Source organism: Nomascus leucogenys, unplaced genomic scaffold (genome assembly GCF_006542625.1).
Source record: "Nomascus leucogenys isolate Asia unplaced genomic scaffold, Asia_NLE_v1 000804F_88330_qpd_obj, whole genome shotgun sequence".
In the NCBI taxonomy this organism is placed as follows: Eukaryota; Metazoa; Chordata; class Mammalia; order Primates; family Hylobatidae; genus Nomascus; species Nomascus leucogenys.
In genome coordinates, this window is record NW_022097431.1 from 625 (window position 1) to 24,085 (window position 23,461).

Sequence of the window (23,461 nt, forward strand, 5' to 3'; positions counted from 1 at the left end):
TGAAATCGCTGGGTTGAATGGTAGCTCAGTTTTAAGTTATTTAAAAAATCTCCAAAATGCTATCCAAAGTGGCTGAACTAATTTACACTCCCAACAACAGTGTATAAGCATTCCCTTTTCTCCTCAGCCTCTCCAACATCTGTTGTTATTTGACTTTTTAATAACAGCCATTCTGACTAGTGTGAGATGGTGATATGGTTTAGCTGTGTCCCCACCCAAAATCTCATCTTCAATTGTAATCCCCACAATCCCCATAATCCCCACGTATCAAAGGTGGGACCAGGTGGAGATAACTGGATCATGAGGGTGGTTTCCATGCTGTTCTCATGATAGTGAGTGAATTCTCATGAGATCTTATGGTTTTATAAGCATCTGGCATGTCCCCTGCTTGTTCCTCTCCCTCCTACCACCCTGTGAAGAGGTGCCTTCTGCCATGATTGTAAGCTCCCTGAGGCCTCCCAAGCCATGCAGAACTGTGAGTCAATTAAACTTATTTCCTTTATATATTACCCAGTCTTGGGAAGTTCTTTATAGCAGTGGACTAATACAGATGGTATGCCATTTTGGTTTTGGTTTGTGTTTCTCTGATGATTAGTGATGATGAGCATTTTTCATATGTTTGTTGGACATTTGTATGTCTTCTTTTCAGAAGTGTTTATTCATGTCCTGTTCATATTTTTAACAGGCTTATTTCTTTTAATCTTGCTGATTTAAGTTCCTTATAGATTCTGGGTTTTAGACCTTTGTTGGATGAATAGATTGTGAATATTTTCTACCATTCTGTAGGATGTCTTTATTTTGTTGATAATTTATTTTGCTATGCAGATACTCTTTAATTAGATCCTTAATTAAATTTTTGATTTGTTGCAATTTACTTTTGGGTACTTAGTCATAATTTCCTTGCCAAGGCTGATGTTGAGGAAGGTGCTCAAGCTAAATCCAGGATTTTAATAGTTTGAGGTCCTACCTTTAAATTGTTAATCAATCTTGAGTTAATTTTTGTATACAGTGAAAGATAGGGATCCAGTTTCATTCTTCTGCATATGGATAGACAGTTATCTCAGTACCATTTATTGAATAGGAAGTCCTTTTACTATTGCTTGTTTTTGTAGGGTTTTTTGAAGATCAGATGATCGTAGGTGTGTGGCTTTATTTCTGGGGTTTCTACTCTGTTCCATTGGTCTATGTGTCTGTTTTCGCATCAGTACTATGCTGTTTTGGTTACTGTACCCTTAGAGCGTGTTTCACATTTTCCCTTGCGGAGATCTTCTACCTTCTTGCTTAGCTGTCTTCCTGGATATTTTAACTTTTTGTGGCTGTGGTAAATTGGAATGTGTTCCTGATTTGGGTCTCAGCTTGAACATTGCTGGTGGATAGAAATGCTACTGATGTTCATACATCTATTTGTTTATCCTAAAACTTTATTAAAGTTTTTTATAATTTCTTGGAGCCATTTGGCAGTCTTTAGAGTTTTCTAGGTGTAGAACCATATTGTCTGCAAAAAGACATAGTTTAAGTTCTTCTTTTGTCATTTGGATGCCTTTTATTTCTTTCTTTTGCCTGAAAGCTCTGTTTAGATATTCCACTACTATGTTAAACAGGAGTGGTGAAATTTGGCATCCTTGGCTTTTTCTAGTACTCAAGGTGAATGCTTCCAGCTTTTGCTCATTCATTATGATGTTGGCTGTGAGTCTGTCATAGATGGATTTTATTATTTTTAGGATGATCCTTTGATACCTAGTCTCTTGAAGGTGTTTCCCATGAAGAGATGCTGGATTTTATCAAAAGCTTTTTCTGCATCTATTAAGATGACCAATGATTTTTGCTTTCAATTCTTATAATAAGTGAATAACATTTATTGTTTTGTGTATGTTGAACCAGACTTACATGCCAGGAGTAATGCTTACTTGATCCTGGTGTATTGACTTTTTAATGTGGTTCTACATTTGGTTTGCTATTATTTTTTTGAGGATTTTTGTGCATACTTTCATCAGGGATATTGGCCTCAAGTTATCCTTTTTTGTTGTGTCTCTGCCAGATTTTGGCATCAGGTTAATGCTGGATTTATATAATGAGTTAGGGAGAAGCCCCCCCTCAATTTTTTGGAATAGTTTCAGTAGGATTGGTACTAGTTCTTTGTCTGATATAATTCGGCTGTGAATCTATCTGGTTCAGGGCTTTTTTGGTTGGGAGGGGTTTTTATTACTGATTCAATTTTGGAACATATTAGTCTGTTCAGGTCTTCATATTCTGGTTTTATCTTGGGAGGTTGTGTGTTTCCAGTAATTTATCAATTTCCTTTAGATTTTTAAATCTGTGTGCATAGAGTTGATCACAACAGTCTCTGAGGATCTTTTGTATTTCCGTGGGATCCACTGTAATATCTTCATCATTTCCAATTGTTCTTATTTGCATCTTCTTTTCTTTATTCCTGTGTTAATCTAGCTAGTGCACTTTCTATCTTGTTTATTTTTTTTAAGAGCCAACACTTGATTTTATTGATCCTTTGTATGGATTTATGTGTCTCAACATCATTTAGTTCTTCTCTAATTTTAATTCTTTCTTTTATAATACTAGCTTTGGGGTTGGCCTGTTATTTTTTTTCTAGTTTCACTGGGTACAAAGTTAAATTGTTAATTTGAGCTTTTTCTAACTTCTTTATGAAGGCTTTTAGTGCTGTAAACTTTCCTCTTAACGTCGTTTTAGCTGTATCCCAGAGATTTTTATAAGTTATGCCTCAAGTTTTATTAGTTTCAAATAATGTTTGATTTCTGGTTTAATTTTTAAGTTTACCCAGCAGTTATTCAGGTGCAAGTTATTTAATTTCCATGTATGTGTGTGGTTTTGAGAAATCTTCTTGATATTAATTTTTATTACTATTGCACTGTGATCTGACAATGTGCTGGGCATGAGTTTTGTTTTGTTTTTTAATGTATTGAGTCTTACTTTAATTACTGAACATGTGGTCAATCTTAAAACATGTTCTATGCACAGATGAAAAGAAAGTATTTTCTGTGATTGTTTGGTGGACCATTGTATAGCTTTCTATTAAGTCCAATTAGACAAGTGTGAAGTTTAAGTTCAGGACTTCTTTTTAAATTTTCTGACTTGATGATCTGTGTAATGCTGTCAGTGGGGTGTTGAAGTCTCCCACTGTTATTATGTGGCTATGTCTTTGGAACATCAAAAAGAACTTGTTTCATGAATCTCGATGCTCGAATATTGAATATATATATATATATACATATATATATACACACATATAATACTCAAGTTTTTTGTTGACTTGCACCCTTTATTATAATGTAATGCCTTTTTTGGTCCTAATTGTTGTTGGTTTAAACTCTATTTTATAATCTGATATAAGAATAGAGACTTGTACTCTTTTTTGTTTTGCAGGTAAATCCTTTTCCATCCTTTTTACTTTGAGCCTGTGGGTTTTGTTACATGTGAGTCGGGTCTCTTGAAGACAGCAGTCAGTTGGGTCTTGTCATTTAATCTAGCTTTCCACTCTGTATTTTCTAAGTGGGGTTTTTAGTCCAATTACATTTAGGGTCAGTACTGATATGTGAAACTTTGATACTATCATCATGTTGTTAGCTGGTAATTATGGAGCCTTGGTTGCACAGTTGTTTTATAATGTCTATGGGCTATGTGCTTAAGTGTGTTTTTGTGGAAGCAGGTGTCCTTTCAATTCTACGTTTAGCACTCCCTAAAGGACTTCTTGTCAGTCTCATCTAGTAGTAACAAATTCCCTCAGCATTTGATTATCTGAGAAAGATTTTATCTCTCCACTTATGAAGTTTGTTGGGTGGGACATAAAATTCTTGGTTGGAATTTCTTTTCATTAAGGATGCAGAAAATAGCCCACCACTACCACCAATTTCTTCTGGTTTGTAAGGTTTCTGCTGAAGGATCTATTGGTAGACAATCAGGTGTCCTTTCTATGTGCCCTGACCTTTCACTTTACCTGCCTTTAGGACTTTTTCTTTCACATTGACCTTGGTGAATCTGATGAACATGTGCCTTTGGGATAGTTGTCTTGTATAGTATCTAGCCAGGGTTCTCTGTATTTCTTTAACTTGCTTGTCAACCTCTCTAGCAAGATTAGGGAAATTTTCATGGACTATATCCTCAAATATATTTTCCATGTTGCTTACTTTCTCTCCTTCTCTCACGAAAGCCAATGAGTCATAAGCTTTGTCTCTTTATATAATCTAATTTTTATCAGAAATTATTCAAGAATTTATTCAAGAAATTATTTAAGAAATTCAAAAAGTTTTGTTCAATTTTTAAAATTCTTTTTTCTTTATTTTTGTCTGAGTTGATTCAAAGAACATCTTTGAGCTATGAACTTCTTTCCTCAGCTTGGTCTATTCTGCCGTTAATACCTCCATTTGCATTATGAAATTCTTGTAGTAAATTTCTCAGTTCCAGACGTTCAGTTTGGTTTTTTTCTTAAAATGGTTATTTCACTTTTCAGCTCCTGGATCATTTTACTGGATTCCTTGCATTGGGTTTCAACTTTCTCCTGAATGTCATCAAGTTTCCTTGCCCTCCAGATTCTGAATTCTATTTCTGTAATTTCAGTCATTTCAGTCTGGTTAAGAACCATTCCTGGAGACCTAGTGGGGCTCATTTGGAGGTAAGAAGACACTCTGGCTTTTGAATTGCCAAAGTTCTTGCATTGATTCTTTCTTATCTGGGAGGGTTGGTTTTCCTTTAACTGTGGTGTAATTTGGGTATAGTCAGTTTGCTTTGTTTGTGTATGTTTTCAGAAACAATATTTATTTGAGGCTGAATTCTTGCCCTTGGTTTCAAGGGGTGTATATTAGCAGAATATTTTGGGGGCTGTCTTTTGGGCTGTGATCCAGTAGATGGTGCTTAAGAATAATGACTGGTAGATAAGCTCTTACACAGCCACATGACTCCTTTTCTCATGTTTGCATGTGTGCTCTGTGGTGGGAGAGGGTGGGGAAGAGATGACACCCTCACCAGGTCGATTTCTGGGCCCTAGAGGAGCCCCATTTGATTACTGGCACTGCACCCACATTTCTTTTGTTAGGCGTTCCAGGCCAGGGGGCTCACTTGGGCAGAGGCTGCAGCAGGCAGGTAGGCCACACTGTTTCTAGACTGGCCTTGCAGAGAAAGGAATGTCCCACTCCCACACCAGCTGATGGACTAATGTGTCTCACCGTTCTCTGTGCTCTAAGACTGGGGGCTCCTCTTCAACTTGAGTGCTGGCCAAAGATATTGGCTCAGTACTCCTGAGCTGCATGATGCAACCCTAAGACATCAAGACAGGCCCACAGCTCAGGGTCAGGCTCCAGTTGCTCTCAGGGATGTGAAGTGCTCCCAGGTTGCCAGGAAAGTATTCAGTTGGAGCAAAGCACTCAGCCTGGAGAGTGGAGGCTGTATTGTGTACACACTTCTGTGGGGCAGCCAGGCAGGTGCCCTGGGAGATGCTGGCTAGCAGTAGGCTGTACAGAATAGATGTGCCCCGGTTCCATCTGGAAGCTGCCCTTGCTCTCTCTTGGCCTGGCAGTCAGCTGGGGCTAGAGCTTCTAGAAGGGAGATGGGGATCCCTGGGGCCTGGACACTTACGGCTGCACTCCAACAGAGCTGCTTCATGCAGGAAAGCCCCTGGCTCCATGTTAGCTGAAGTCCTACCTCTGCCTACTTTCTGAAAAGATCTTTCTCAGCTCAAACATCCATGGGGACATGGAGTTCTCTGTAGCTGGTATCCTAAAGGTCTGCAGTGAGAATAAGCTGTACCTTAGTCCCTTCACTCTCCCCTTCCCCAGAAGTTGTTTGGGGCCAGGAACTATCTCTAGCACTCAGGTACCCCATGTAGGGTTCCCAGCTTCCTCCTCCTCCATCCTCAGAGTCTGAGTTGCCTCTCAATTCACTCTTGGTGTTTTCCCTCTGAAGATCTGCTCTAATTATGTTGGCTTACTGGATATTTTTGTCTGTCTCAATGGGAACAGCAGTTCTTGGCTGTGTCTATTTGGCCACATTGTCCCTCTCTCCATTTTTTCTTTTAAATGACCTAGAAGAAAAAGCAGTTACATCTAGCACATATTTATGTTGTATATTCTATTCACCTATACAGTTATTTTTATTGATGCTGTTTTTAAGTTGGTTGAGCTTTTTGGATATGTAGTTTAAAGCTTAATAAAATCTGGGGCTTTTTTGGCCTTTATTTCTTTGAAAACTATTTCTTTTCCTTTATCTTTCTCTTCTGTAGAACTACTGTAAGTCATACATTGGTATGCTTGATGCTGTTCCATGGATATCTAAAGTTCTGTTCATTTTTATTTATTTTTTCCTCTTCCCCAGACTAGACAATCTGTATTGACTCATATTAAAGTTTGATGATTATTTCTTCTGCCAGCTTACATCTACTGTTGAGGCTGTATAATTAATAATTCTCATTGTACTTTTCAACACCAGAATGTTAGTCTTTTTCATTATTTTTATAACTATATTTATATGATCTATTTATTGAAACATCATTGTCATACTTTTCATTAATTCTTTAGATGGGATTTCTTTTAGTTCATTGCATATACTTACAAATGCTTATTTAAAGTCTTACTCTAGTAATTCAACGTGTAGGTCCCCTTAGAGACAGCTTCTAACAATTGCTTATTTTTTGTGCATTGGTCATACTTTCCTGTTTCTTTGCTTCCTTGTCCTTTTGCTTCATCTCATAATTAATTCCTTATTGAAAACTACTCTTTATGTAAGGTAATATAGGCACTTTTGAAATCAGATCATCCCCTCCTAATAGTTTGTTTTCATTGCTCTTGTTTTTGTTGTTTTGTTCTTTTACGGTTTAGTGACTTTTCTGAACTAATTCTGTAAAGTCTGTATTCATTATAGTATGTGCCCACTGAAGCTCTGTTTAGTTGGCTTAGTGGTCAGCAGTAATTTGCCACAGGTTTCTATAAACGGTGAAAGAACCAATAAATCTTCTATCCTTTGACAAGGAGTACTGTATATGTGTTGTTGTATACTTTAAGTACTCAAGTAGTTTAAAACTCTGACTTAGCCTTAATTTTCAGCTCTCACAGTGTCTGTATCAGCCAGAGGTGAAAAATCAGGACTCTCTCAGGCATGTACACACTCTTGAACATCCGTGCAGCCTGCTTGTTTCTCAGGAATATACCAGAGATTCTAAAATCCCCTAAGGGAATCTTATATTCCAGATCTTCCTTTCAAGTTTTTAGCCAATCTCTTATTAGCTGCTATTGTTATTGCAGCCTCAGACAACTGCAATGTTAAACCATTGCTGCTAAATATTTTTGACAAATGCTCTAAGGATAGGACCTATCCATCAGAGCAAACTCTGAGACAAGTCAAATAATGATAATGCCTTCCTAGTGGGATGCTGCTAGCAAACTTGGAAAAAGGTCAAATAGTAATCCATACACTGTCTCTTCTTTTGACTGCAAAGCTGCTGGTTTTCATAGTTACTACGGTTGCAAGATTGCAGAGCTAAAGAGAGAGGGATAAGAATAATTCAAGTTAAAATGCCACAAACCATCCTGCTCTTTCCAGAATTCTGAGTTTTTCTTAAATATATACTTCTTAGATTATTTCAAGTCTTTAATTGCAAGATCACTGAAAACTTTGATTTTGACAATTTTTGCCAGTGTTTTCATTGCTTTTCTTTAAAAAAATGAATTTACAAACCTTCTTGCTTCACCTTTGTGGAAGTCCCACACCTCTTGTCTTCTTTATTATGTAATTATTTTCTACTACCTTGTTAATTTGATAAAATTCTATAGCATTTTACCTATATCTCATTTATGTTCTCTAGTTTTTAGTTTCTCTTTCATGTTAAAGAGGTCTCAACCTTCAGCAATCAAATGAAATGTATATTAAAAACCTTTTTAACAATACAAAGCATCATAAAAATAGTTACTGGCACCAATGAAAAATTGAACAAGGAAAACATTTAAAAGAATATGCTGAGTCTAGTCTATAGTAACAGATTATCAAAGTGAAGTGGTATAGCAAGGAGTTGAAAATGAAGGGCTGGAGCTAACATGTACATCTTGAATAAAAGTATGAATTTGGTATTTGTATTTAGATGACAGCCTGAAGCCAGGAAGCTGCCAAGTGGGAGGTCATCCAGAAATATGGATGCTTTTGATGCATGAAACTTGAAATCAGAAGGTTAGAGGAATAAAAGGACCAGATAAGTAATAATCAAGGTTTGATTATCACTTGATAATCCAATGTTAAGGAATTAATGTCAAGGAAACAAGAAATGTAGAATAATATAAAATAAAGGGTGAATAACATTAAGAAGGTAGGTCAACAGTGTCAAACTTCACATGTTACTGGCCTTGAGTTCACAGAGGTCACAGCAAAGGAAACAATGAAATGAAAGGCAACCTAAAGAATAGGCAAAATATTTGCAAATTACATAGGTGATATGAGGATAATAGCTAAAATGTATTAGTCTATTTTCTGATAAAGACACACCCAAGACTGGGTAACTTATAAAGAAAAAGATTTTTAATGGACACACAGCTCCGTGTGGCTGGGGAGGCATCACTATCACGGTGGAAGGCAAAAGACATGTCTTACATGGTGGTAAGCCAGAGAGAACATGTGCAGGGGAACTTCCCCTTATAAAACCATCAGATCTCATGAGACTTATTCATTATCGCGAGAACAGCATGGGAAAAACCCACCCACATGATTCAATTACCTCCCACCAGGTCCCCCCCGCATGACACATGGGAATTATGGGAGCTGCAATTCAAGATGAGATTTGGGTGGGGACACAGCCAAACCATATCATAAAATATAAGGAAAACACAACTCAACAGAAAAAAAAAAAAGACATTAAAATCCAGATATCCCTCTAAAAAAATGGGCAAAGGACTAGGTTTTGATTTTGAAGGTAAGAGATGGCACTGAATAATTTTAGTTGGACATGAAAAGATAAGAGTTTCATTTAGAATATTAATTCCATTTGCAATCTAGCAAAGAAAGAAGAGGAAAACCAAGGCACATATTTATCAGGGTTACAAAAAAAGCAAAGAGTAAGCCCAGAGAATTTACAAACTTCTATAATCCCCTCTAAAATTGAATTCAGGCACCTATAAAGGGTAGATATTTGAAGCTTCTTTTGAGGATCCTATTGAGCAAATAACTATTTGTAGGTAATTGTAGGAGTGAGTGGAAAATGTATTTAAAGATTGGTTTAAACAAACCAAGTGAGGATGGCAGACTATAATGCTTCATAAAAAATAAGGATATAGGCCAGGCACAGTGGCTCATGCCTGTAATCCCAGCACTTTGGGAGGCCGAAGTGGGTGGATAACTTGAGCCCAGGAGTTTGATACCAGCCTGGCCAACATGGTGAAACCCCATCTCTACAAAAAATATAAAAAGTAGCTGGGCGTGGTGGCACATGCCTATAATCCCAGCTACTTGGGAGGCTGAGACACAAGAAACACTTGAACCCAGGAGGTGGAGGTTGCAGTGAGCCGAGATCATACCACTGCCCTCCAACCTGAGCAACAGACAAAATAAATAAATAAATAAATAAATAAAACCTAAAACAAAAAATAAGTAAGTAAAAGGATGTAAACAATTATGCATTCCTTAATATTTCCACTATTGTTTATACTGGTAAATGATAGGCTACACTTGTGAAATTTCGTTTTGCTTACAGATTTCACATTAAAATTTTAAAAGATGTTTCTAAATATTTTTGAAAACACCTTTTATTATCACTTATATTTTTTTCAATGAAAAGCACATGACTCAGATAAGTAGATTTTAATGTGCTTTATAGTTATATAAATATAAGACTTATTTCATCCTAATTCAACTTTATAAGTGAAATTATATTTAAAAGCTGTTGGACTAGTAATAGGTAGGATTGTAGACATCTTATGTGACATTGCTTCATCTGATTAAGTAAAACTAAATGTTTAAAAAATTGCTTGTAATTATTATATTTCATGTGATTCACTATATTCAGAAGAAAACACTTTCACACTAAAAATAAATTCTTACCTTAAATGTTAGGACAGTATTTGTGAAATGAGGCAATGTTATATGTTTTTGTGTCACATTCCCCACTTGACATTCCACAGTGATGTGTTCCAAGGCCAAAGGTTTTTTTCCAACCCCTTTTATGTCAAAGATGTGCTCCATACCATCTACTTCATTTTGTAGAATAAGTTTACCCTATGAGAGACCAGACAAATTTCAGGTCTATAGGAGTCATAGTTAAATGTTAAACAACCTCTGCTATCTTATTAATCTTGTGTCTGGTTAATAAAATGAGCTCGTAGAGAAGTGTTAGCCATTGACTTTTTCAATACACAAATAAATGCTTCTACCGAACATAAAGACAAATTTCTGGTGAAAAGTCATTTATTTCTCATTACCCTCTCTAAATTACAGAGTGTATATAGGCATTCTCCTACACAGCAATTATATGCATGTCTACTTCCATGTAAAAGAAATATTGCCTTAAGAAAGTATTTTCTGATATACCAATTTCTTTAATGAATAGGAAGGAAAAGTAATTATCTTACTTTGTTCAGCATGTTGTATAAAATTAATTTGTATGCTAGTATTCACAGACAAAAATATTGTTATGTTCATGTTTATGCCTCAAATTAAAACACGTATTAAAGTTTTCAGTAAAAATAGTCAAATTCATGGAAAATATTAACTTTTCTGCTAAAAAGTTGTACAATCAATTAAAAGACTAATGCCATACATTAGTTTATTAACTAATGATACTATTAATTAATACTGGGGAAAATATCGATGAGTTCAGACCTTAACAACACATTCAAAAATAGGCTCAAATGTGAGTGGATACTTGACAATTTTGTCTGGTCCTACATGTAATTCACTAGGTCCAGAAAACCACTCTCCTTTTATGCTAACTTGAAACGCCCATTTATCATTTGTTTGATTGTTCTAAAGCATGAAAAAGGTACAGAAACATCAGAGGGATGATATTGATGAAATTGAATTACATATGAATTATTGGTAATTTTTATAACATTATATGTTGTATTTTTAATTGTATTTCCTAGGAATCACCATTGGAAAGTCATATTTGTTAAGAATAAAGATCAAAAATGTAAACATAACGCATAATGATGACTACATGTTCTTTCTGTGTCACATAAGAGCATTGCCTAATAGATCTATTGAAGGATTATTTAATATCTAAAGAAATTTCCCTTTGTCTCACTTACTAATTACCATTAAGATGATAAAATGGCCTTAGAGGACACACTTTACTCCTAATTCAAGGTAATAACAGTTATTCTAACTGGTAGATTGCTCACATAGCAAAGACTATCTATCTCATCAGAACAAAATTTTGTGCTTCAGATTGACTTTTGTCATGTCTTTAATAATTAGACAAACAAATAAACCAAAAAAGGCAATTTATCCCTCTAAAAAGCCAAAGTTCTTTACAATTACCTTACCTTCTTTTACACTATATTGTCACTTTGACTAATAGGTAGCCAAGCTACAGCCAATCATTGTTCTCAGTGCCTATGAACCCATCTTAACCAAGTGTTAGATCACAACAGAATTTAGAGTAGAGTGATCTGAGAGTCCATAACTCTGCTTGTTGAAGCAAGAAGGAATTTAATGATACATTAAGGACATTGGAGTTAATTGTTTTAAGCAAACAGCCAGCAGAAGTGATTGATGAGATGAGTAACATAATCACATTTACATTTAGGAAGAGATTCTGACATAAATATGAAGAAATAATTGACAGCAGATAAGACAGTCAGAAATTTGTAATAGTCCAAGATGAGAGGTCTGGAGGACTTTAACTGACACAGTGGCAATATGAATAAAGAAAGGTACCAAAAAAGTTGATACATACTATTGGAATATTCTGAGTAAGGGCTTCAAATGCTCGTGTTTCAAACTCAGATTCGGCCTCTGGTTGTTCTTCATTCACAATACCTTCAACATAATAGGCACGCACATCATACCTTGATTTCAATAAAATTGTACAAGGGTAGCGTCCAGGTCGGAGGGGAAGAAATTGCAAAGGAAGTGGAACAGATCCATCTGAAGCTATCAAAATAATTTTAAAACAGTTCATTTAAAATCATATAAAAGCTAAAATTTATCTTGGTAAGCAATATTTAATATTATTGTAATTAAATTGTACTGCATAACCTAGAATAGGTTTCACTGGGATAACACACTACCTCTAAATCTCCAGGGCTTACCATGCAAGCTTATTTATCAATTAGAGTATATATACTGCACTGGTCAGAGAACAGTCTGCTCCTCGAAGTCACTCAGGACTCCATACTGTGAAGGATACCACCATCTTGCAGTTGTACCATAAGAAACGTCTCTGCTCTTTGGCTGAGATGTCAGGGGAAAAGGAATAGCTAGAAGTTTGCTCAAGGACTTTTCAGTTTTCAGCTCAAAATTAATATACACATCACATTTAACTGGCCAGACCCAGCTACGTGACTCTACCTAATTGAAAGGGGGCTGAGATAGAAGGAAATACATGCAATATTAGATGGGCTTTACTGTCAGCCACATTTCTATGACTTAGAGGTGCTCTGTCTCACAGCAATCAAAATAATTTGCAACTTGGCCAGCAGATAGAAATAATTTTTTCATAGTTAATAACCAAGGGAACCAGAAAGGGGCGTGTGTAATTAATACTTCTCATAATACCCCGTTATAACATTTACCTTAAGCTAATAGCTAATTTTACTTCTTATGCTAGGTTGAGCTATCTATTCTCATTCTTTCCTTTCGGGCAACACCACTTTTTCTCTGAAGGTCATCATTTCCTTGGCACCCATAAACTGAGAAAATAGTTATAAAAATCTGGCAACCCTAAAGTAGAATTCAGTATAAGAACATAACAAAAACTTCATAGTTAATGCCAAAGAATTTAAATAGTCAACGAACAACAAATGATTTTAAAAACATCTGATGCCTAATTCTGTACAAGGAAGTTCTCTGAAACCAAGAAAACAAATCAAGCATATCAATGGACCAGACACATATTATGACATTAAATGGCTATAATTTTAATTCTCTCGAAGTGAACACTTCAAATGTGAAAGGTGGCATGTTGTTTTCAAATACAATGAAATGTATATGCCAAGATATGCAAGAACATTTATACGCAGGAACATTATATGCAAGAACATTAACTACCCTAAATCCTTTATCAAACATGAGTTTATGTGTGTGTTATAAATTATACATTATGTAATGTTACATATCTTATATTAATTGAATATTATATAGCATATATTCCATGTCTATGTTGCTATATGTAATACAATATATATAATGCATAATGTTACATTTAATAGTACATATTAAAACATGCTGATAATGGAAAACATTTGAAATTTGTATTACATCCAACAAGTCCAAGACTATCAGCTGGTCTGAGGAGAAAACAGTTACTCTCAAAGGCTCTCCGAATGTCATTTTTGTTCCATCCTATTCACGCATCAACCTAATTTTAGAATACATTTTTTTCTTGGCAAAAAGGACTCCGGGCACGTTTTATCATCTGTTGTTAATTGATTACTTTTACCCTGAGAGAGGTATTTGGGTTGTGGCAATCTCAATAGAACAAATCAGCACAGAAAATTATTTGTTGTTTTAATAACAGGCATAAAGAGAACTCATTTTTTTTTCTTGGATGAAGAGAATGAAATAAAAATATTTAGAATATGTAATTTAAATAGAATTCTATTAATTTACATTTATTTTATTTATATAAGAATTAAACTGTTCAGACAACTTTAAGAATTGCAGAATATCTATTGTTTTCATCAAAGATAAAAAACCTCTTGCTATTTAATGCTACACAATCATTGCAATGCACAAGTTCAAGTATAAAATTTCTGTCAAAAGCTTTGTTATACATTTCTTTTTCCAAAAAAAAAATGTTCATTTCTTAATGATTGCTGAGTCTGAAAGTTAAAGCCAAAGTCATTCTTAAGAGTACATTTTCCAACTCATGAAATGTTTATGAGCAAGGACCTTAAGGGCCACACAATCTCAGCCCCTCTTTCTTACAAATCCAAAAAGAAAATCATTATAATAGTGGCATTTGTGGAAATTATTATTTTAATTTTGATGATGTATTTATAAATCAGTATGTTTCATTTTTAAATATCCAAAATAATTTTATTAAGTTGTATAAGAAACATAAGTAGGGGTGATATATATTATAAATAAGAGATTTAAAAACTTCTGGGTTAAGATATTTGACAGTATTTGCGTGCCCATCAGATGTAAACTAGCAGAGGTAGAAACCATTTTGATCTTCAGAAATTTGGAAATTTTACTGGACGTATTGTGCCATCATATAATAATGGGACATGTTTTCTTAAATTTATTTCCAATTCTGGACTGTGGCAAATGCTGTTCATGCCTTGACATGTCCCCTTTAAGTATGCCTTAAAGGGCATGGATTTATGGATATCTGTGACTTCCTCCTTGAAACTTCTCTCTGGACAAAGAATGGTGCTCAGTTCTCACATAGATCACCCAGAAGTGGTAGTAAAAGCCTGCAGGAGCAGTACCAAACCAAAAATTGATCAAAATTGGTAAAAAACAAATGAACAAAAAAACCTGTTTTCTTGCCCTTTGGTTAGAAGAACTCTGAGGTGAATTTGACACCAACTTCCAGAGGCCCCCAGTGGGACTGAGTCCCAATTGCCTGCAATGATAACCTGTTAATTAAAACCCCCGGAACTGGTTTATTCTCTTTGCAGTCTCCTACTCCCCTACCTATGCTTTGAGACCACCTCTCAAACTACTTGCCCTCAAGACCAGATCTCAGGGTCTGCTGTTGGAATTACCCAGCTTAACACATGCCCTAAATCCCAGGATAGACAGGTTCCTGTCCTGGTCTCATGCTTTCTAGGGCCTTACTCTGATCCTCCTTTGGCACTGCCTCTCTGCACATGCAAGAAGTACGTGGGCCCAATGGGACAGATCTATACGGATCCCAGCCCCACCCATGGTTCAAGTTCATGAGACATTATAATTCACAATCCATAGTTCCTTGATCCTGTTTACAGTGCTTTCACAAGACTCTTCCCTAGGTCAGTCCTCCTGGTAGAAGACTCCTAGAACTGTGCAGTAACTAAGAGGTCACTATTAGGAGGGTATGGACCAAGAGTAAGTGTGTGGGCTGACATATCCACATGTTTAAACATAAGAACCATTAGAGTGCATGTAAGAGTTGAAAGACAGCAGACAATGGTGTGGGCACCTGACTAGCACCCAGCTACCCTGTGCTGTCATTTTCTAGTGCAAAACTCTGAGGAGTCCAAAAATTCTAAATTCAAACTTGGTCTTCAAGGTTCTTATAAAGTTAGATTTGTTAAAATGGAATAATAGAATGTATTCTATTTTGAAATGTGTTAGTTTGATTTGTAAGTTTTTAAAATTTAGACATATGTTATGTGGGTTTCCATTTGTACTCTTGACTTGGGCATAACAAATGTTAGGGACTATCTGGATCTGTCCCTTCCATCCCTACTCAACTCAGATGTAGTTAACCTGTATCTTTTCATTACAAGTGTGGCAATTGTCAGGATTCTATATTTAAAGATAACCGAATATATGTAAATTTACAGAAAAATTACAATTACTGAAGAAAATAAAGAAACATAAAGAAAGAATTTCTTGAGGTAAAGACTACATCATTTCACTTAACTTTGGTTATTGGAAGAAATCAGTGCTATCTACAATTTTTCAAATAACCCATAAAAATATACTATGTTCAGATCCTAGAATAGGTCATAGTTGGAACAAAAAATCAATACCATTGTTTTGTTCAGTTACAACTGCATAACAAACTACCCAAAAACTTAGTGATTCAAAGCAACAACCATTCATTTGCTCATAATTCTGTGGCCTGAGCTCATTTGGGACAGCTTATCATCTCCACATGGTACTACCTGGGTATTTTGACCTGTGTATATATACTGGGTATTGACTGTGGTCTTTGGATCTCAGCTGGGAATTCTGTCCATGAGCACTCTAATCCTGTATGAGATGAGCCCAATCATTTTTCATAGAGTACAGAAGAATTACCAGCAGCAAAAAAGAGACTAATGTAAAATAAGCTACCAAATATCTGCCTCTTTCCCATTCCTAAATGATCCTTTGTCCAAAGCAAGTCACGTGGCCACAACCAGGTCAGCGAGGAAAGGGAGACTATACAAAACCTGTGTAAAGGCAGATATGATCCATTTGGGCTTTTACTGTAATAATCTACAATTCCCTAACTGCAGAGAAACATACATGTATACAACTTGTGACCTGAAAAAGACAAAATCAACTGAGAGTTAAAACCCTTTTTTTTTTCAGTTTTGGTTCCAATTCTACATTGTGTGACCTTAAGCAAACAACTTAAGGTTTTTTTCAAACTCAACTTCTTTTTTTTCCTTTCATTTTTCAACCACAAGTTTATTTTCTAAATGTACTCCATATATTTTTAATACCAGAAAAGGGTTTATTTCCCCCCATGGATACAAGGCAGTCCCTCCCAGATATTTTTGGCATGTGATTTTAAAACTGAAAGCCATCTAAAAATAGTTGTGAAAGCTAAGACATAAGCATTATTTTAATATCCTCCCAACTATTTAAGAATATCGATTTTTAAAACAATTTTTAACTTTACAATTTTTTTAATTTTAGCTTTTATTTTAGATACAGGGAGGTACATGTTTTGAATTTTTACATGGGTATATTGGACCCGGGTAGTGGGTATAATACCCAGTAAGTAGTTTTTCAACCCACACGTCCCTCCAAACTTCTTAACCTCTTTCAATGAGTGGGATTTGATTAATAGCTTTCAAAAATTTTTATTTTCTGGCTTAGATGTACTGTGTATAAACAATATTTAAAATTGAATTAACATATAAAACAAAGGAAACTGGAGTTAATCTGGTTGAAGTAGAATGAGGAGCTAGAAGTCCCCATTTACTTCCATGGCCTCACTATAGATAAGCCAAAGCACTTCAGAAGAATTTTGGGGCTTCATAGAATATAATTTGGTTAACTAATTTATTAGACTTGTTTGTGCCTTAATAGGTCATAATTGTATAAAAACACATCAAACATATGGAAGAGATTAAGTAATATAGTAAGTTGAACACTGCCTTCTATAGTTGTTTTTGGTATATTATTAACAAACAATAGTCAGAGCTTTTAATTCAGAAAATGAATAATCAAGAATGAATACTTACATTTATTACATGTATATACATAATTGTATAATATTTATTATAAGAAAACATGAGTAATTATATTTTAGAGAGTTTTTTGGCCTATTTGTTAATCACACTGCCACCTACTACTAAAAACTCTTTTTTTTGAGACAGAGTCTCGCTCTGTCGCCCAGGCTGGAGTGCAGTGGCGCAATCTCGGCTCACTGCAAGCTCCGCCTCCCGGGTTCATGCCATTCTCCTGCCTCAGCCTCTCTGAGTAGCTGGGACTACAGGCATCCGCCACCACGCCCGGCTAATTTTTTTGTATTTTTAGTAGAGACGGGGTTTCACCTGGTCTCGATCTCCTGACCTCGTGATCCACCCGCCTCGGCCTCCCAAAGTGCTGGGATTACAAGCGTGAGCCACCGCGCCCGGCCTAAAAACTCTTAATGTAGGCTTTTTTTCTACTGTATAAGTCAAAAGACTAACTTACCTGCTCTCTTAGGCCATTCTCGCATTGCTATAAAGAAATACCTGAGACTGGGAAATTTATTTAACTTAAAAAAAAGCTTAATTTGCTCACGGTTCTGTAAGCTATAAAGGAAGCATGGAAGTATCTGCTTGGCTTCTGGGGAGGACTCAGGAAACTTACAATCATGGCAGAAGACAAAGCAGGAGCAGGCATCTTCCATGGCAGGAACACAAGAGAAGAGAGTGGGGGGAGGTACTATACACTTTTCAACAATCAGACCTCACTAGAACTCACTCACTATCCTGAGTACAGCATCAAGAGTATGGTGCTAAACCATTCATGTGAAACCACCCCCAAGATCTACTCACCTCCGACTAGTTCCCACTTCCAATATGGTGATTACAATTTGAAATGAGATTTGAGCAGGGACACAGATCCAAACCATATCACAAGTAAAGTGAAATTTTTCCCATTTTAGTTATATTATTATATTTTTGAAGGCACATGAGTATCTGAATCACAAATACTCTGGAAAAGTAAGTGACTGTGCGCTAACAACTGCTCATTACTATGTCCTCTTTAATGAAAATATGAAATGTAGCCACAGACATTAAAAAAAGAATTCAGCAGTTAAAAAATTTACAGTGTTTATTTTGTAAAAAATTTGTATTAGTAGAAATTTTGTTTAATATGGTCCACTCAGAAAAAAAAACATTTTCTAAAATGGACTAGCTGCTTAAATTGTTATATTTATTATAATATTCAATAAAATAATAATTTAAAATAATAAAGACCTATACTTATTATTGACAAATTCAACTTTTAAAATATTGGCTAAAATTGATTTTATTACTTAAAAAGAGGTTGAACTACTTTTCCTTTTCTGTCACCAGGGAGATTTAAAATAACATAATACTTAGGGGATAACAGACAAACAGTGATAGGAAAAGAGAGGGGAAAGGAAAAGGAAAGAAAGGAAGAAAAGAAGAAAAAAAGAGGATAAATATAAAGGAGAGGGGAAGTAGGAATTGAGGAAGGAAAATGAAAAGTATTTGGAATGCTAAAACAATGTCATGTGACCCTTTTTGCCTGACCAACCTCAAATGTCTGAGAGCACTGGACTTGCCTTCCCATGAAGTTTGTAAGTATCTGCCAGCAGGGCAGACTGGTATGCAGTTCCCTGTCTGATTTTACTGAAAAGTTCTAAGTGCACATTCTCCCAGGTGCCCTAAAGCACAGGGAAAGAAGGTCATAGATAGATACCAGAGTGCTGTAGTATGCAAATGGCAAGGATGGCCAATCCTTATGAGCACAGTCAAGCTAGCCTTAAGAGCTATAGAAAAACTAATTAATTTTGTTGTTCAAGTCTAGTAGGGCTTTATTAACCTTCTGTCTGCTTGATCTGCCAATTATTGTGAGAGGTCTAATAAGATCTTCCACTGTAATTTAGAATTTGTTCATTTCTCTTTTTACATTAATTGATTTTGGCTTTATACATTTTGAGAATATGTGTTTAGGTATAAATAATTTCAAAGTTTCTTCTCCAAGTTGGATTTTTCCCTTTTTTAATTAAGTAATACACTTATTTACCACAAAGTCTACCTGTTTTAATATTAATATATCTCTATGCCAACTATTTTATGATTAGTAAATACCTGGTATAGGTTTTTTGATATTTTACCAGGAAATTTTATAAACAGTATAAAGCTACATTTTAGTTTTCATTGTGAAAATATCACCTTTTATAGTTTAGTCTGTTCATATTTATTGTGATTAATGATATATTTGTGTTTATTTTAACATCTCATTTTGTGCCACACTTTATCCCATTTTATGTTGTTCTTTTCTATTCTTGAATTCTATTGAATTCATCAAGTTTTGTTTATTTTCATTTATGCCTCTACTGGTTTAGAAATTATACATTCTATCCCTATACTTTTCATTGCCCCAAATATTCAACATCTATGTTTCACATAAAAATATCTTACAGTAATTCAACCCTGGTCCCTAAAATGTAAGAACTTTACATGCCTGTAATGGCAAACCCTTCCTTATAAAGTTGCTATCTAGTAACTGAGCTCACTTTGTTTTGGTTAACACCTGAATTATTTATTCTTGTCATTATTTCTACAGTCAAATCCTCATGGGAGTTACCCACATTTACTGATTATTTTAGTAACCATTGTTCTTGGATCCCAATTCTCTCTTCTGAATTCAATTTCCTTCACCAATAAGAGGCCTTCTACTTGTTCTTTTACCAAAATCTCTGAGTTTTAAATGGTCTCAAGTTCATTGTTGAACTACAAACATTTTTATTTCATCTTTACTCATAAGTGATAGTTCACTAGGACATAAAATTCTAGACTGGCAGTTAATTTTCATCAGCACTATAATGCTATTGTCTTTTGGCTTCTAATGTTACTGTTGGTAATTCTGCCTTCAGTATAACTTTTGTTCCTTTAAAAATAATCTGCCTTTTTTCTCTCATTGCTTTTTGGAATTTCCCTTATCTTTGCTATTCTATGGTTTCACTATGACCTATCTATCTACGTGTAAACTTAGGTATTCTTCTATTGTCTTCTGGTATTGTAGACATTTTATTTCTGCTTTTCCTTATTCTCATTTGCTCCTAGTAAGATAAGAAATTTATTTGTCTTAGGTGGTCACTTGTAGAGGACCTCATTCCATATTTACTTTACAGCAATCTCTTAGTTCTAACTATGGAGGTAACTCAATATGCAGCCCTTGGGTCCATTTCCTGTATCAAAGAAGCATCTACCTATTAAATGTAGATAGGGTACTTGTTTGTTTGTTTGTTTGGTTTTTCATGCCCTGGCAGTTTTGTAATGATCTAAAGAAAAATTTACATCTTAAAAAAATATATATAACACATATATGTATACATATACAAACAGGATATATATATATATCTTCCTGTTAACAGGTTGAGTATTCCTTATCTGAAATGCCTGAGGCCAGAAGTATTTTAGATTTCAGAATTTTTCAGATTTTGGAATACACGCATATGCATAATGAGATAACTTAGGGATAGGACCCAAGTCTAAACAGGAAATTCATTTATGTTTCATATACACATTATATACATAGCCTGAAGGTAATTTTACATATTTTAAGTAATTTTGTTCATGAAACAAGTTTTGACTGCCTTTTGACTGCGACCTAATATGAGATCAAATGTGAAATTTTCCACCTGTGGCACCATGTTGGTGATCAAAATGTTTCTGATTTTGAGCATTTGGGGTTTTGGAGCATTCAAATTTTGGATTTCCACGTTGATTTTACTCAACCTATAATCAACAATGTGAACCTGAAAATCTGAGACAGATGTCAGTTAATTTAGAAAGTTTATTTTGCCAAGGTTGAGGATGCATGCCTGTGATGTGACAGTCTCAAGAGGTCCTGACAACATGTGCTCAAGGTGATCGGGGCACAACTTGGTTTTATACATTTTAGGGAGATATGAGACATCAATCAATATGTGTAAGATGTGCATTGGTTCAGTCCGAAAAGGTGGGCGAAGGCGGGACAACTTGAAGAGGGGAGGGGGCTTCAGATCATAGGTAGATAAGAGACAAATGGTTGTATTTTCTGGGTTTCTGATTAGCCTCTCCAAAGGAGGCAATTAGATATGCATTTATCTCAGTGAGCAGAGGGGTTACTTTGAATAGAATGAGAGGCAGGTTTGCCCTAAGCAGTTCCCAGCTTGACTTTTCCCTTTAGCATAGTGGTTTTGGGACCTCAAGATTTAGTTTCCTTTCACAATAAACTCTTCTCCCACCAATAATATTACAGCCAAAAATATAACCCCGACCGCTTAGGCAACTGAACGGACCCCTTCTGAGCCAAGGGAAACCTGAAACATTGAATTACCAGCAACGATAGAAAGGGAGGTTGGAAATGCTTTGTTATACCCTCTCCCTTTTGGAGTTTAGACACAACTGACCATCATTAAGATTAAAATAGATATCATAAGACTGATGAAACAGACTCTTTTTGTCAATAAGATACCAAATTCCCAACTGACTCTGGTATAGCATCACATGGCAAATAACAAACCCTGAATGAAATAAAATCATTTTACCCCCAAATACATGTCTTTGACATATTTTGAAATGGCCTGCAAATCTTCCGTCTTTTGTGGGAGTAATTTAGTATCTGTAGAGAATCTTCATTGATGCCTCTAGGCCTTTCCTGATCTAGGAGAGATAAACTAAGCATCTGATACCTTCTAAGGCCTGAAAAAAAGACATTTAGCATCTGTTGTCTCTGATGCTTGCTATCTGGAGGCTTCATCTACATAACAAGAACGTTGGCTTCCACAACTCCATTTATCTTAACTCAAGCATTTCTTTCCAAGCAGACTTCCAGGACTGCAAGTCTTCAGCTTAACTCTTTAACCCAATTGCCAGTGAGAATACCTTTGAATTCTTCTATAACTGTGATAAGCCCTCCCTGTCCTCACATTGAGATGTTTGGCTTTTCTAGGCCAAACCAATGTATACATTACATGTATTGCCTTATGTCTTTCCCTGTAACTTGCCTCTCTAAAATGTATAAAACCGAACTGTAACTCGACCATCTCAGGCACTTTCTCAAGACCTCCTGAGATTGTTCTCCTGTCTATGTCACTCATATTGGCTCAGAATAAACCTCTTTAAATATTTCACAGAGTTTGGCTTTTTCATCAACAAAATGCACCACAACTCACTTAGACTCTTCCCATCTCTGCCACCACTACTACCAGATCTCATGTGAGATTCTATACATTATTGACAGAGTGATGTTCCTCCACATAATCCCCTACAGTTGTGGGCATTTTTGGGAATTCCTCATGTAAATGGCTGCCTGCTGTTGAATTTTTGGATTTCTGTAGGCCTTCATGGGTCATTTAATGAAAAATTAGGAGGGGACCTATCAAGGAGTTCTAGCTTGATAGCATTTTACATAGTAAGTTTTCTATAATTTTCTAAGAAGACAAAATTACCCAAAGAGAACAACTGATGTAAGATTTCACTTTCTAATTAACCCCTCCATACAGAAAGAAGCAAGGGATTGCTGACAGCAAATTAACTTTGTATTTTGCATTTTCATTTCTGAATACCATAAACTTTCTCTAATTGTCCTGTATTAAATATAAACTGTTTTGAACAGAGTTTATTTTTAATTTCTTGCAGACTGATTTACTAAGTGTGCAAATTAGTATGAATGTGCTGCTAGCAGGCCAATAAACAGCATGTTTTCGAGGACTTAAAATAATGGAAAAGACTACTGAAATTTCTGATTAAATGCCTCCCTAAATATATAATTGTAGAGCATATGTTTACCACTGAAGACCTAACAGAAAGAATAAGAAACTTTTTTAAAGTTCACTTTTTTTTACTTACCAGCTCTATGTCTATAAATATAAAGCAAAGTGAGTCATTTATCAAACTGAAAATATATTAAAACTATAAGGATAAAGAATATATGCAGTCTTGGATATTACAATTATGTTGAATTGGTTATGTTACATTATTTGACTTGAAGTGTATTTTTTAAGATAACATAGAACACAATCAAGTCTCATTGTAGTCTGGTGCATGCAGAGTAGGAGGAAAGAATTTGGATTGGGCAGAAAACCAAAATGTTAGTAGGACATATATTTGTAACTAAACAAAGTACACAGGGCATATATTTACAACTAAACAAAGTACAGACTCTGACTATGAGAAGATAGGTATGGGAGGGC

The 23,461-nt window shown here is 35.4% G+C and overlaps 1 protein-coding gene across 1 annotated transcript in view; it reads right to left on the bottom strand.

Moving 5' to 3' along the window:
- Positions 1-10,044: 10,044 nt before the first annotated feature.
- LOC115834255 (cilia- and flagella-associated protein 47-like) overlaps positions 10,045-23,461 on the bottom strand; it is a gene marked incomplete at its 3' end in the record, with an annotated part of 77,386 nt that continues 63,969 nt past the window's right edge. Inside the window, exons 8-9 of the mRNA XM_030809001.1 lie at positions 11,900-12,096; positions 10,045-10,218 (exon numbers count right to left, since the gene is read on the bottom strand). Of these exons, the coding sequence (XP_030664861.1) occupies positions 10,045-10,218; positions 11,900-12,096 (371 nt within the window). The remainder of the gene's footprint in view (positions 10,219-11,899; positions 12,097-23,461) is intronic.